The 15,113-nt window shown below is 37.1% G+C and overlaps 1 protein-coding gene across 3 annotated transcripts in view; it reads left to right on the top strand.

Annotated features, from left to right (window-relative positions):
- Window positions 1-15,113, top strand: part of FRMD6 (FERM domain containing 6) — an 80,480-nt gene that overhangs the window by 36,407 nt on the left and 28,960 nt on the right. For 2 of the 3 annotated variants that reach the window (XM_025870050.2, XM_025870051.2), the window contains exons 2-3: window positions 6,920-7,164; window positions 11,896-11,986. In XM_025870050.2, coding sequence (XP_025725835.1) covers window positions 7,066-7,164; window positions 11,896-11,986 — 190 coding nt within the window. In that variant the 5' untranslated portion in view covers window positions 6,920-7,065. The remainder of the gene's footprint in view (window positions 1-6,919; window positions 7,165-11,895; window positions 11,987-15,113) is intronic. The other variant, XM_073895218.1, reaches the window with a different exon arrangement.

Here is a 15,113-nt window from a genome sequence, read left to right on the forward strand (position 1 = left end):
CTTGATCCATCGGCTTCAGGAAGGATGTTGTGTTAGCAGGCTTGAAAACGACATTAATCTCAGTGTCCATCTCCATCAGAGCTCTTGGGTGACCAGGTGCATTGTCAATAAGCAGTCCTATTTTGAAAGGAATCTTTTCCTGAGTGGTAGGTCTCCATAGTGGACCGAAAATACCCAATAAACCATGTTGTAAACAGATGGGCTGTCATCCAGGCTTTGTTGTTCCATTTACAGAGCACAGGCAGAGTAGAGTTAGCATTATTCTTGAGGGCCCTAGGAGTCTCAGAATGGTAAATGAGTATTAGCTTCAACTTCCAAGTCACCAGCTGCCTTAGCACCTAGCAAGACAGTCAGCCTGTCCTTTAAAGACTTCTCCTTTCTAGTCATGAAATTTTTAGATGGCATCTTCTGACAGAAGGCTGTTTCACCTACATTGAAAATCTGTTGTTTATAATCTTCATTTATTATCTCATCTACATCTTCTGGATAACTTGCTGCAGCTTCTACATCAGCACTTGCTGCTTCATCTTGCACTCTTATGTTATTGGGATGGCTTCTTTCTTTAAACCTCATGAACCAACCTCTACTAGCTTCATACATTTCTTCTGAAGCTTCCTCAACTCTTTCAGCCTTCCTAGAATTGAAGAGAGTTAGGGCCTTGCTCTGGATTACTCTGGCCTAAGCGAATGCTGTGGCTGATTTGATCTATCCAGACCGCTAAGTAAAGCTGTTCTGCTTTTTTATCATTTGTGTGTTCACTGAAATGGCACTTTTCCTTCAAGAATTTTTCCTTTGCATTCACAATTTGGCTGAGTGGTGCAAGAGGCCTAGCTTTTGGCCCATCTTGGCTTTTGCATTGCCTTCCTTACTAAGCTTAATCATTTCTAGCTTTTGATTTAAAGTGGAAGACATGCAACTCTTCCTTTCACATGAATGCTTAGAGACCTTAGGGTTATTAATTGTTCTTACTCCAATATCATTGTTTCGCAGAGAATAGGGAGGCAAGGGAGACAGGGAACGGCTGGTTGGTGGAGCAGTCAGAGCACCCACATTGATTAAGTTCATTCTCTTACATGGGCACCTCAAAACAATTACAATAGTAACATTAAAGGTCACTGATCATAGATCACCATTACAAATATAATAATAATGAAAAAGTTGAAATATTGTGAGAATTACCAAATGTGAAACAGAGAACACAAAGTTAGCAAATGCTGTTGGAAAAATGTTGCCAGCAGGCTTTCCACAAACCTTAAATTTGTAAAAAAACAACAACAGACAAATAACCCCCCCTCCCTCCCTTCACATTATCTGTGAAGTGCAATAAAGCAAAGTTCAATAAAACAAGATATGCCTATATTTTAAAAAAACAGGTGGATTGTAAAAAGTAATGACTCTAAGGAAACTTGTTCTCAATAGTTGGTTCTCAGCAGTGGGTGATTTTACCCCAAGGGGGCATTTGACAATATCCAAAGAAATTTTGGGTTGTCACAACTGGGACATGGAGGGATTCTCCTGACATCTAGTTCAGGAGTATTGCTGAACATCCCACAATGCTCAGGATGTCCCACACTGCAAAGGATATTTAACCCATAATGTCAGTAATGCCAAGGTTAAGAAACCCTGCTGTAGGATCTTCCTTGTCCAAAGACACGTATGTAGTAAGTGAAACAACCCACACTTCATGAACAAGCCTGTCATTGGAGATGAAAAGAAATGTGAGTTGGGGAAATAGACAAGAACGATAACTATAAGCTACTGAACTGTTAGAGATAGTGCTTTGAAATAACAGACAAAGAGCATTTACACAAATGAGTTATCCATGAGGCAGAACTTCTAACCGAACATGAGTTAGTCACGGGGCAAGCCCAGATTCAAGGGAAGGGGAAATAGATCCCATCTCTTAAGGGGAAGCATGGCAAAGAGTTTACAGTTTTCTTTAATACACTGTAAGTGCTTAACAGTAGCACCTGGCACATAGTAAGTATGTACTAAATGTTAGCTATAATTAGTCCTCTTATTCTGCCTTTTCTTAACAGTAGGTAAACCTTAGCATTTTCTGTTCCCTCTATTTGGAAAACTTCCCTGGGATGGATGGATCAATGGAAGGAAGGGAGGGAGGGAGGGAGGGAAGAAAGGAAATGACATCCCTCTCTTAATTCTGTTATCAGCTCAAATAGCAACTTACAAGAGATGCTTCCCCTGATTACCCTGTATGAAATAGCATCTACACCACCACCTTATCTCCATCAACTCTCTCATCTACTCTGGGTTTATTTTTCTTCACAGTACATATCACCATCTACATTATATATTTATTGTCTCTCTGTGCTTTGTTCAGTGTTATATGCTCCATGCCTACAACAACACTTAGTACATCGTAGGTGTTTAATGTGTATACATGGAATGAATGAATGAATGAATGAATGAGGAAAAAAAAACCAAGCCATTTTACCAAAGGCATTTTGATACCACTTTTAGGAATACCATACATTAAAAGACTATATACTACTTATTCCATAATGATAAAAGCCACAGTATTCATCTGTTTCATGCTGTCAGCTGTTAAGTCTTCCCATGAGAGTCGCCCATCAGAATACATGTGTTCTTGGGAAGCAGGGACAATATCATTATCTTAAGTTTCTTGGCAAAGGTATGTCCCTAACTAGATTCTGAGCTCAAGGGTGTAGGAGCACATCTTTTATTGCTTTTGTATCCTGCTTTTTAGCAAATAAATATAATAGTACTGTGTGTATAGCACGAGCTTCCTACATGTATAATTAAATTAAAAGGTAGGCTCTCTGTGATCCAGTTTTCCAAGATAAATTTTCATCTTGTTTTTGTTAGGTAATAAAGACACCTTGTTGACTGTTGAAATACGGCTATTAACCATGATTGCCTTATAGAATTCATCATATCGCAGCACCACCTTTTCATCTTAAGGGTGACAGTCTCAGAATTGAGAATCCTTTGCCTCCATTCAAAATGAGATTATATCATGTGTTGGAGATTTCTGGCAACCTCGTTCTTTTTTTTTTTATATAAACTTTTTTATTTTAGAATACGTTCGGATATATAGGACTTGCAAAGAGAATAGGAGTTCCTAGATACCCCACATGTACCCACTTTCCCCTATTGTTAACATCTTACATGAGGGTGCTACATTTGTCACAACAGATAACCAGTATTGATACGTTACAATAAACTGAAGTTCATACTTTCATTCAGGGGTGACCCAGTTTAAAGGTTAATTCCAATAATTTCTAAAAAATGAAAACTGATATTCAGTGTACACACATCAGGTGGTGGCTTCCTGATTCTTAAAAGAAACAAATTAACTTTTTTTAAACAGATTTTTTTTTTAAAGATTTTATTTATTTATTAGAGAGAGAGAGAGACAGCTAGAGAGGGAACACAAGCAGGCAGAGTGGGAGAGGGAGAAGCAGGCTCCTGGCTGAGCAGGGAGCCCGATGCGGGGCTTGATCCCAGGACTCTGGGATCATGACCTGAGCCGAAGGCAGACGCTTAACGACTGAGCCACCCAGGCACCCCAAGAAACAAAGTAACTTTTAACCAATGGGGCTTATCAGGAAAAAAGCAGGGACAATATCATTATCTTAAGTTATATTATAAGACTTATAATAATGTAGGTTTAAAATTCAATTGGGGGGAGGGACACCTGGGTGACTCAGTCGTTGAGCGTCTGCCTTCTGCTCAGGTCATGATCCCAAGGTCCTGGGATCGAGTCCCGCGTCGGGCTCCCTGCTCTGTGGGAAGCCTGCTTCTCCCTCTCCCACTCCCCCTGCTTGTGTCCCTTTCTCGCTGTATCTCTCTCTGTCAAATAAATAAATAAAATCTTTAAAAAAAATTTTCAAGCGGGGGAATCTTATATTTTATTTGTAAGTTGGATATTAATAAAGATGACAGGATAGAGTTTGATCATTATTAAAGCTGTTTTGTTGTTTGTCCAGAAAATATTCTACAGCATGGTGTGTTCTTCATAAATATCTATCTTAAAAGCAATAATCTATCCCAAGATCCCTAGACAGAAAAGGGCTGCCGTGGAGTAGGAAACGTGCTCTCCTGCGGCTGAGTCGGGACTCAGCTGAGGACACAGCATAGGTGGCCAGTAGCTCAGAGGTGAATTTCTACAATTCAGATTGGTATAAATTTAGTCTGATTCTTTTCCCCAGGACTGTCCAGTGTATGATTAAATTTTATACTGGAGCATTTTAGAGATCATAGGCATTTTGTTATTTCGCCAGAACCTTTTAATCAGCTTTCATGCAGTCCTGGGTGAAGTAAAAACTTCATCCTCTCTCTCTCTCAGGACTTTTTAGTTTGCCATCCTCAAATCAGAAAAGGCAGCAAAGGGGCAGCACTGCTTCTTAAAGACTCTGCTTTTTATGAAATTTTCTTTAATAATCTTACTCTAGTCTTCTGCATTATCTGAATCATAAAATAAGTAAAAATTGTACTCAAATGAAATTTGAAAATTATCTTAATGAAGCTCTGGAAACATCTCAAACCTCAGAAGGTATTTTTTCCTTAGTTTATTTTTTTTAATTATAGAAAGTAGGTCAGTAGAAATACCCCCCTTTAATTGGTTTAATTAGGAATGGAAAATTATAGGAGTAACTCAGTTTGAAGTGTATATTTAAATAAGAATTACACTGGGATTAATATCATTTTAGGTTTTGAATTTAAATAAGATGCATTTAATTGTAGCTTGTAATTTATTCTTGAAAAGATTTTAATAGAGAGGAGGCCTAAGTGTTGGAATAGAGCAATACATAGGAAAAAAATCTGCCATTAAAGATTTGACAAGGAAATTGCTTTACAACCATAATTCTCAAATGATATGTTTAAGAATTTATTCTACAGGACCTTGATAGATAGGGCTTAGAGGAGAGGGAAACTATTCAGTGACCAAGTAAGTTTGAGAAATACTAAGTTAAACAAATTTAAGAAATTGCCTGCAGGACTCTTCAGAGCCTTTAATATTGAGGATTTTTTTTTTCAGTTATAGTGATGATGTCTTTTACATATGTTGCTTATTCCCCATTCTATACCTCATGATGTTTTCTCAGTATATACTATGAAGGTATTACAACCAGCTGTCTGCTCAGTACCTTCCTTCTGTTAATTCAAGTGTGGTTTTTATACATGCCTATATGTCAGAAATACCTGGGAACTTTTTTAAAAGTTATTAAGATTCCTGAGCCCTGAGTTGGGCTCAGTGAGTAGAAATGCCACTGTGCTCGGGATTCTGTATTTATCACAGACACCCAGGTGATTCTGAGGCAGCCAACACCAGTCTTACAATTGGTGCTTTGGAACTGTTGAACTAAAAGTGGATTGGATATGGGGTGCACTTAGTTTGTGCTCATAGAAACATGGGCTAACCATCCCATACTGAAGATAAACTGCAGTGCTGAACTTCACTGATCCTATAGGGTGATGTGCTGGCTACTAATGTGAAACAATTGCTGTGATCCTTTAAGAAAAGCAGAATGCTTCTAAGGGTCCTTTTGGCCCCCTATACTGTATATAAGATTACCATTTGTTTTTACTCAGTTTGAGTAGCTGCCTTGTGGATGGTATTTTATTCATACTTTAAAAAGAAATAATAGTTTATATATACCCCTAGTGCCATAGAAGATTATATTCTCTCCCATCTTCCTGCTGATAACAGGTGGACATTTAACCATAAGCAGATTATATCTCACTTATGCTTTGGTCTGTGTGAACGCTGACGATAGCTTTTCTATTAAAACTGTGTTGTTATACTCTCTGCTTGGTAAAATCTTCTGCTCCTACAAATATAGCTGGAAAGAGACAATATAAATGCTACTGGAGAAAAATAATTACTGTTGATTTGAGAGGCAACTAGCCTTAACACATCTTGGTTGAATAGTGTTATATTAGCAATAATATATGAAACAGTAGGCACACTCATTCAAGGTAGAAAATATCCCCCATTGTTTTAAAATTATTCTCCAAAGGTTTGCCAATGCAATAAGACATGAAACAAAGAAAGGATGTGAGTATTGAAGATTGGAGATGAAAATCTTCATTACTTGCAAAAAAAAAATTGTATACATTGAAAACCTGAGAGAAGTTAAAAAATAATGTGTTTAATAAACTGATTAGATATCCACAAAATCCACAGTTCTTTTGTATACAAACATGGTTGATATATACAGTTTTGTTATTTCTATGTGTTGGTTGGTGAAGTACATAGAGGTATTGTTTGCATTGTCAGGTTAAAGGATCAGGAGAGAGAGCAGAGCCATAAAAACTCAAGAGAGAAAAAAAGTTTTAAGGAGGGCTTAACCTTGGTGAGAGAGGGAGATCAATTGAAGTGAATCCTAGAGATGCTGCTGATGGTCTAGAGATCCCTGGCTTCCTTTGGCAGAGCCATGTTGGTGAAGCAAAGGAAGTAAAAGCCAAACCACAGTGGTTGAAGAAGGAATGTAATGGAAGAGCCAAGACACTTATTTGAGTTTGTAATGGAAAAAAAGAGCAAGAGTTTGAGAATTTGTTGTTGCTGCTGTTTTGTCATTTTGTTTGTTTATTTGTGGAACCCTTCGTTATCTCCCGTGTGAGCTTGGAAACTTCCCAAAGGCAGGCTCTCTGTTTCTGTGAGCTCTGCAGTGCATAGTACTGCCTTGAATGTATGAGGCACTCCCTGGCTTTATGTTTAGTTCATGACTGTGAATGAAAGTTTGAAAACAGTTGATAGTGGGCAAAATACAGAATAAATTTCAGTGAATTCTCCTTTATTAAAACAGGCAACCCTAGCTCTGAGATGTGCTGACCCTGTGCCAACAAGAGCAGTTGTGCCGCTCATCACCCTGTCTCTCTCACCAGTCTCGCTGCCTTTATTTATGGCTGGGTTTGGGGCTTTTTTTTACAGCTATGAACCCTACGTAGGGGAACATCCTGCTGCTTCTCCTGTAGGGCGAGTGATGAGGAGCGGAGTCTGGCTTTGGAGTGCTCGGAACCAGAGGAATTGCCGAGGACTCAGAGCCCAGCCCTGACCACTCGAGAGCCCACAACACAATGAACAAATTGAACTTCCATAACAATAGAGTCATGCAAGACCGCCGGAGTGTGTGTATTTTCCTTCCCAATGATGAATCTCTGAACATCATCATAAATGTAAGTAGGTACAACTTGAGAAATGTTGGAATATTCTGTTCCCAGCAGTGACCACATTCAAGTTATTACCTGGTGAAGGGTGAAAGCCTTACAGAATGAGACCATGAGTAATGTAGCAGAATTGGGGTGTTTTAAAGTTGTTCAGCACAAGTATAAACTTTGAATTATGGCTTAAGTGCAGCTGCCTTCAACATTTCTTCCCTGGGGGTAAAATTACAGAATTTTGGTTACCATATTACAGAAAAACTAACACTTTGCTATTTTATAACTTTTTACTGAAATATAAATGTTTATTAATATATAATATGAATTTGCTTTTTAAATGCTTTTGAGTTGTCACACACATGAAATGGTAATAATTGCTAGCCTCTTACTATGCATCTTGATCATTAATAGTAGCCTGAGTCTAGCCAATTTCAAGAATAGGCTGTGCACTTGAGCACTAAGCTGTGGCTTTTGGTTCTTGAGTCAGAGTTAACTGTCTTAGTCATCCGGACATTGAGGAATATGGTACTATTTTTCTTAGCTTCTAAAATTGAGTTATAATCTACATACAGCAAAGTGTAGGAATCTTAAGTGTGCAGCTCAGAGAATTTTTACAAGTGTATATACCCGTGTAATCATCATCCAGCTTGAGATATGCTATATTTTCAACACCATGGAACAATCTGTTGTGACTCCGCCTAGACAGTAATCTCCACCCAAAGAGGGGTCCAGTCACTGTTTCCTCCTGTATAATTTGTTTCTGAACTTCACACAGCTGAAATTGTGTGGTGTGTTCTCTTTTGTATCTGGCTTCTTTCAGTCAACATTTGGCCTGTGAAGTTCATTTATTGCTATTACATGTAACACTAATTCCTTTTCATTGTTGTGTAATATTCTGTTGTGTGCAATTTGTTTATCCATTCACTTTTGATGGATATTAGGTTGTTGTAAGTATTGGACTATTATGAACAAAACTATTTTGAGCATTTTATGTGTATACCCATGTGTATACATTTGTGGGGTTTGTTCAAGAGTGGAGTTGGGAATCATAAAGTATATCTGTGTTTAGCTTTGGTAGAGACCGCCAAACAGGTTTATGGTAATCAGAATCATGCCTGGCATTTTTCAACCCCTCTCCCTATTACCAACTTTCATATTCTTCCTCTCACTGATTGTATTCAGATGGAATTAGGGAGAAACTTGCCTTAGTGCATGCCTTGAATTGGGTTTTTTTGCTGTATGCTACTGTATTTTTAACCCCACTGCTATATAAAAGAATATTTCTAAATATTATACTGAGTATATATGACATTTAAGTAGCGTCATTAAAAAATTTAGACAGGAAAAGGTTCTGCTTGTTACCATAATTATTTTGGTTTTATTCTGACAATCACCACAGTTTCAGTTTCTTGATTTACTAATGTAACCTCATTTTTGCTCATAGGGATTGTCTAGCATCAAACTTACCTCTTGGATGAATTTTATCATCTGTTGGGCAGAATTTCTTTTGATTAACAAATTGTTATTCAGGGTACCCAAAGTTGTTTTTGAATATGTGAACTGATAGGCTATTATTTTTTACATTTGGTTTTTAAAAATCTAATAAAACTCAGCAGCTTATCTTTTTCAGTGTGGTCATGGGCAAAATACATTAAACTGTAATTCTACTTATATAGGTGAATATGCTATTTCAGTTGTTATATACAGTTATTTTATAAAAAGATACCCACTGAATTTTTTAAAAAAATCAAAATCAAGACATACAGCCTAAGCACTTTAAGAAACTTCTCTCAGTTCCATTTATGTATTTAAACATAATCCACTGGTTGGATTGTATATCTGTGTGTTCATGTGTGCACTTATGCACACATAAAAGATATGGAACAAAACCTTCCTGACCTCAGATAAGTGGAAGGAAGGACTAATCTGTCTTCATGAGGAACACTAAGAGCTGACTACAATTTTCAAAGAAATTAATTTGTACTAAAATCTCAGCTGAGGAAGATGATTAGGAATAACACCTCTGCTACAACCATACTATGTGATTGTGAGAATTGAGGATTAGCACACAGCGTCATTCCTGACACATAACATGGTAGCTGCTATTATTACTTTAATTCCTCATCAGAGATTAATTTTACATGTCTTCACTTTCCTTATTTTGCAAAATTAGTGTAATATCCCCACAGGATGGTCAGGACTATGATCATGGATTGTATAGCCATATATCATCATGATTAAGGAGGGTTTAGAGTCCCAGGGACCTCACTTGAAATCCCTACTCCTCGACATACTCTGTAGCCTTGGGCAAGTTAGGTTTTTTTTGCTTCCGTTTCCTCATGTATAAAGTAGAGATAATCTTCCTCTCCTCATTAGGGTCATTGTGAGGATTTAAAGATAAAACATGAGTAAACTGCTAATTGTAGTGCCTGGCAGCTGGGAATTGCTCGGTAAGTGAGCACTTAATAGAGTAACACTTGTTTTAATTTCTTTGACCTGTTTGTTCATTTCATTAGGGAGCTCTGTTAATGAAGCTCAAATGGAGAATCTGAACTCCCTCTAGGCCTATAAGATTTTCTTATTCCAGGGCACATAGACTCCCCTGCCATGTCCACACTCCTCTCTAGCAAGCTGTTGAACAAAGGAGGGAGGAGGGACCGAGTTAAGTAGTTTGGAGACCCCTCATTGCTAGAAAACGGATTCAGGGCTGCCAAAGGTCTTTTTTCTACAGTGTTACCTTTGTATTCATAAAATTGCAATTGATGTTTGTAGTGTTGTAGTCTAACAAATTAACGGTAGCAAAAACAGTTTTATTAATGGTCTCATTTTTTCATCATTTCTAAATATTTTTTAAACAAAGATAGTTTATTCCTTGACATGTGTAGTTGATATGATAGAATGTTGTCTTTCTGCATGTGGGGTAAACTTAGTGTTTTGATCATCCTCGTTTCTCCATAAGTTTGAACTAGGAGGGGATGTTTTAAATGATTTTAATCATCAGGTAAATATTAAATGTGGAAACTTGGTAAATTTTGACAATAAAATTATGGTAAATGTACACAAAACTTTTGAGTAATATAAATGTGGCCAAGAGTTTATACCTGTTCACTAAGACCAAAGTGAACAATTCTTTTTTTTGGAATATATTTTAAGCACACTTACTCAAAAACAATGACATTTATTTATTTATTTTAAAGATTTATTTATTTATTTTAGAGAGGGCATGAGCAGGGTGAGGGGCAGAAGGAGAGGGAGAGAATCTCAAGCAGGCTTCCCACTGAGTGTGGAGCCTGACATAGGACTCGAACTCAGGACCCAGGATCATGATGTGAGCTGAAACCAAGAGTCAGACACTGAACCGACTGAGCCACCTAGGCGCCCCAACCATGACATTTAGGATCAAATGATGTTTTTATTAGAAAGTTCCATATGAAGTATATTTTTAGATAATACTTTAATTCTTAATACCTCATACTCTATAGCACTTTTTAAAGCTCCATTGCTCCTGAAGATTAAAGAACTTGAAAAATTTCACAGTGAGCTAAAATGTAGCCTTAAAGACTCATAATATGCAAATACAAATAACTCAAGCTTCTTTTCACAGCAGGTTAAGACTTCAGAGCCACAGCCTTACTTAATTACGGTTTTATTTTTTATTTATGTTTTTAAAGGCAACTTCTTTTTTTTTAAGATTTTATTTATTTATTTGACAGAGAGAGTGTGCACACACAAGCAGGGGGAGGGGCAGAGGGAGAAGCAGACCCCCTGCTGAGCAGGGAGCCCTTAATTACAGTTTTAAATAAGAACACTGCTTACTTGATAGTTGTTACCGAGTTTTATCAGTAGGCTCCAAATACTTGATTTAAACTAGCAGAACAATAATAAGTATGGAGGAAATGTACAGCATTATATGATTAGCAGTTAGACAAAGTTACAACATGCTTTGCTTTATATATAGTTTGTGGTTTGGAATTTTTCTGTTAACTTTTTATCACATTTTATCCCAAGAGCTTTGTTTATGACATTTAAAAATACAGTCAAAACTAAGGATTAAAGGTGCTGTAGCTGGTATGACATTTTAAGTCTCAAATTTGTAGTATATTAGCATATTAGGCCATCAAGAAGAAAACCTTCCTTGTAAAGATACTTGCCTAATTCAGGCTTTTGATAATCTGAGTAGCCTGTTTTGGATATCTTCTGAAATATTTATCATGCACCATGGTTTTAAAATAAGGCCTTGTTCATGTATTATAAGATTTATGAGTCTTGTACAAGATAGTATTGGTACCTTATTACTATTTCGTAAACATTTATATTTTGATAATCATTATTGAAACACAGCACAGATTAAAGCAATTTCCATGAACCAACAGTTGTTTTGCTAGTGTTGCTTGTCATATTAAGGCGTATATTTAGGGTGCATTAAATTGCTTGTTTGTGGGGGTGCCTGAGTGGCTCAGTCAGTTAAGCGTCTGACTCTTCGTTTCCACTCGGGTCATGATCTCAGGGTCATGGGATCGAGCCCTGTGTCACACTCCCGAGTTCAGGGTGGAGTCTGCTGGAGATTCTTTCCCCATCCCTCTCCCTCCCACTCTGCTACTCCCCCCCACTTGCATATTCGATCTCTTTAAAATAAATAAAATCTTTTAAAAAATTTAAAAAAATAAATTGCCTGGTTGTGCCTCAGCGTGTGGGCTTGGTTTATTTGCTATCACAAGTTGTGTTGTTTTGTTTTTTTCTCTACAGGTTAAAATTCTGTGTCACCAGTTGCTGGTCCAGGTGTGTGACCTACTCAGGCTAAAGGACTGTCACCTGTTTGGACTCAGTGTTATACAAAGTAGGTGTTAGTTCCGTCTCTGATAGATTTAGCCAACTATCCCTGAGGAAGTGATATTTTATAGCTGTAACTTAATTTGGGCAAATTGTGATAAGATTGTGATTATCAAAATACCCATAAGTTGGTCATTATTTTTAGTCTAGTATTCATTTTTTAATCTTAACTGATGTGTATTTCTTTTAAGATTTAGAATTTTAGGCCACGTATTATAGTTTGAACTTAAAAATGGGTTCCTTTTTAGGAATCTAGATTTTGTATTTGTTCTTTTCTGTTTTAATGAACCAAGCTTGGTTTTTGTTTCCTTGCACTCAGGGAGCAGCTGGAGCTGGGAGGAAATTATCTTGAATGTTCTTATAATTTCTTTTATAATTTTTGACATTAAAAAATTTAGGCATAAGAAAAATAACTGTTCAAGTTCTCTTACTGTTGACTATATAGTATAACAAAGTGATCTACTAATTTGCTCCCATTTTCTGTTTTTCCCTCTGCACACCTTCTCTTTTTTCCAATTAGACTATATGACATGAAGATGAGGGATCAGTTTCTTCTGTATATTTTATGTGAAGGTTTTCTTCACATAAAGGGCTCAGTATAAGTCTCTTCCCCACCTCACCCCCATAATATCTTAGAGTTAAGTTACTAGGATTTACCTGCAACCATTCCTTATAAGCTTTTTCTTTCACATCATGTTTTTAAATTTCTCTAGTCTTATGTCAAAAGATCTTTTATATCTGTGTTCAGTTTTTCAGGAATACTTTTTTTGTGAAGTATTTATTTATATTTTATACTTCTTTATGGATCATATTCTACTACTGGAATTGGTTTAAATTTAAAGGCTTACGACATCTTGAGAATCTGGTTAGTACCATAAAATGCTTAGATCTGCCAGGTTGGAAGGTGTATCATGATGAGCTGATAAACAAGGCCCTTCTCCACCAAAACGTGAACTATTTTCAGTTATCTTCTTAGGAGAGGCCAGAAAGCACGGAGCAGGGAGCACCTCAAGAATCAGTGAATCAACCATTTGCTCTTCAGTCTCTTCCTGTAATAGTTAAAGCAGTAAAAACACAAATGCTTTGCTCCATCCTTCTATCAGTGCATCCCTCAGTCATTCTTTCAAGGAAGGGTCCGGGAGAAATAAATGCCCTATAGATTCTAAAAAATTTTTCTTTTATTCTAAACACAAAGTTAATTCTTTTAATTCTACAACTACAGCCAGACTGTTGATCTGTGTTCAACAAGTCAGTCTGATAAAACCAGTTTACAGCTTCCTTAAATTTCAAAATGAGAGTTTTTAAGATACCTTTTTTAAAAGAGAGATTGTAGGGTGGCGAAAGACCATTGGAAAAGGAATCAGATGACCCACTTCTAATTCTGGTTCTACCACCAGCTAGCTGTGTGGCTTTAGAAATATCACTTGACTTCTCTCGATTCATTTTTCTCACATGTCAACTGGAAATTACTGCTTCACCTGCTTTGTCAGATTTTGATACATGCTTTTGAATTCTTAAAATATAAAGCCACGATCAAACTGTCAGATAGTAGAGATACGGTGGTAGTTTAAAAATATGTGCTATTACACAGTGAACAGTCTCAGTTCTGTTTATTATATGGCTTCCTCAGATGGCAACTCAAGCCAAACACAAATCATATTCAACAGGAAGGGTGTGTGGTCTTGTTCATTTCATGTTAATTGGCAGCATATGAGAGATGGGAGATAATTTAGTTGATCTGATAAGTAGATTTAAGTAGCACCCTTTTTTTGTCCCTGGGACCTCTTCCCTATCCCTTTTCAAATTGGTTGGCTTAATATGTCATTTATAAACAGAGTAGCTCTACCCTTCCTATTCTCTTATTGCTCTTTTTCAATCAAACCCTACCCCCCCCCAGCATTAAGTCAGGAGTGACAGTGTGGTCAGGCATGTTACCCTGGGAGTAGTCAGAGAGACACACTGCCCTTCCAGAGTGAGTACATTTTTATGCAGAGCTTTCCACGAGCATACTCCCTTAGTGATGGTTAGAGAAAAAGGAATAAACTTAAAAAAAAAAAAAGGCTTAAAACTTTGGGGGTACCTAGGTGGCTCAATCAGTTAAGCCACTGACTCTTAGTTTCAGCTCAGGTCATGATCTCATGGTTGTGGGATTGAGCCCTGTGTTGGACTGCTGCACACTCAGCAGAGAGTCTGCTTCAGATTCTCTCTCCCACCCTCCCCTTTCTGTCCGTCCGACCCTCCCCCCCCCCCGCTTACGCACCCTTGTGCTCTCTCTCTAAAATAAATGAATGAAATCTTTAAAAAAGAAGAAGACTTAAAACTTAGTATGGGATAGGAATGCTGAAGGCTTTTGTTGTGAAATATCTCTCTTTTAAAAGATTCTCTTCGGGAAATCTGAAAATTTAATATTTTTTTACCAGCTTGTCTTCACATGTTTAGATAATTTTTACATGGGTTTTAACAATCATAGTTTCTGCTTATCTTAAGAACATCATCCCTTTGAGGAAACACTTTGGCATTCTTTTGTTGCGTGAGATTCTTCTCCTCATTCCACAGGATCAGTCCCAAATGCAGTGAGAGTAATGGCTTGCTATTTTATCAGGCTGTGTTATATGTGGAGAACACAGAGAAGAAATAGTCTTAAAGGCCGTTGTTCACAGAGCATAGGTCAGGTGCCTCACTTGAAAACAGGCAGTTATCCTCAATGTCCCCTAATGTCTTACATAGCAGTTAGGATGCTGTTTCTTCTCTGTTTCATTATTCTGCACCTATGATGAGAGTTCTCTGTGAACTCAAGAAAAGCATGTTTCTTCTAAGAGCAAGGAAGCCCACAGTGTTGGAAGTTTGTGCACTAGGATGACCATAGAAACTAAGTAAAAACAGGAGGTGGAAGCTTAAGATTTTTTCTAAATATTACAGATTTTTAATAGTGTGTGTTCTGTATTGCAAATGCAAAATAATTCATAAAAAGTCTCATTAATGTCTAGCCAACCTTTTGTCTTTTAGTATCTTGTTGAGTTTTTGTGGTACTTTGTGAATTCAGAACACATTCACAAATCTTGAGGCTTTTTAAAAAAATCTGTTTTTGTGTATATTCTTTTCTTTTAAATCTTTTCTTATTATCTTGTCTCCTT

Source organism: Callorhinus ursinus, unplaced genomic scaffold, assembly GCF_003265705.2.
Source record: "Callorhinus ursinus isolate GAN/ISIS: 27379988/994484 unplaced genomic scaffold, GSC_fseal_2.0 scaffold8, whole genome shotgun sequence".
Lineage (NCBI taxonomy): Eukaryota > Metazoa > Chordata > Mammalia > Carnivora > Otariidae > Callorhinus > Callorhinus ursinus.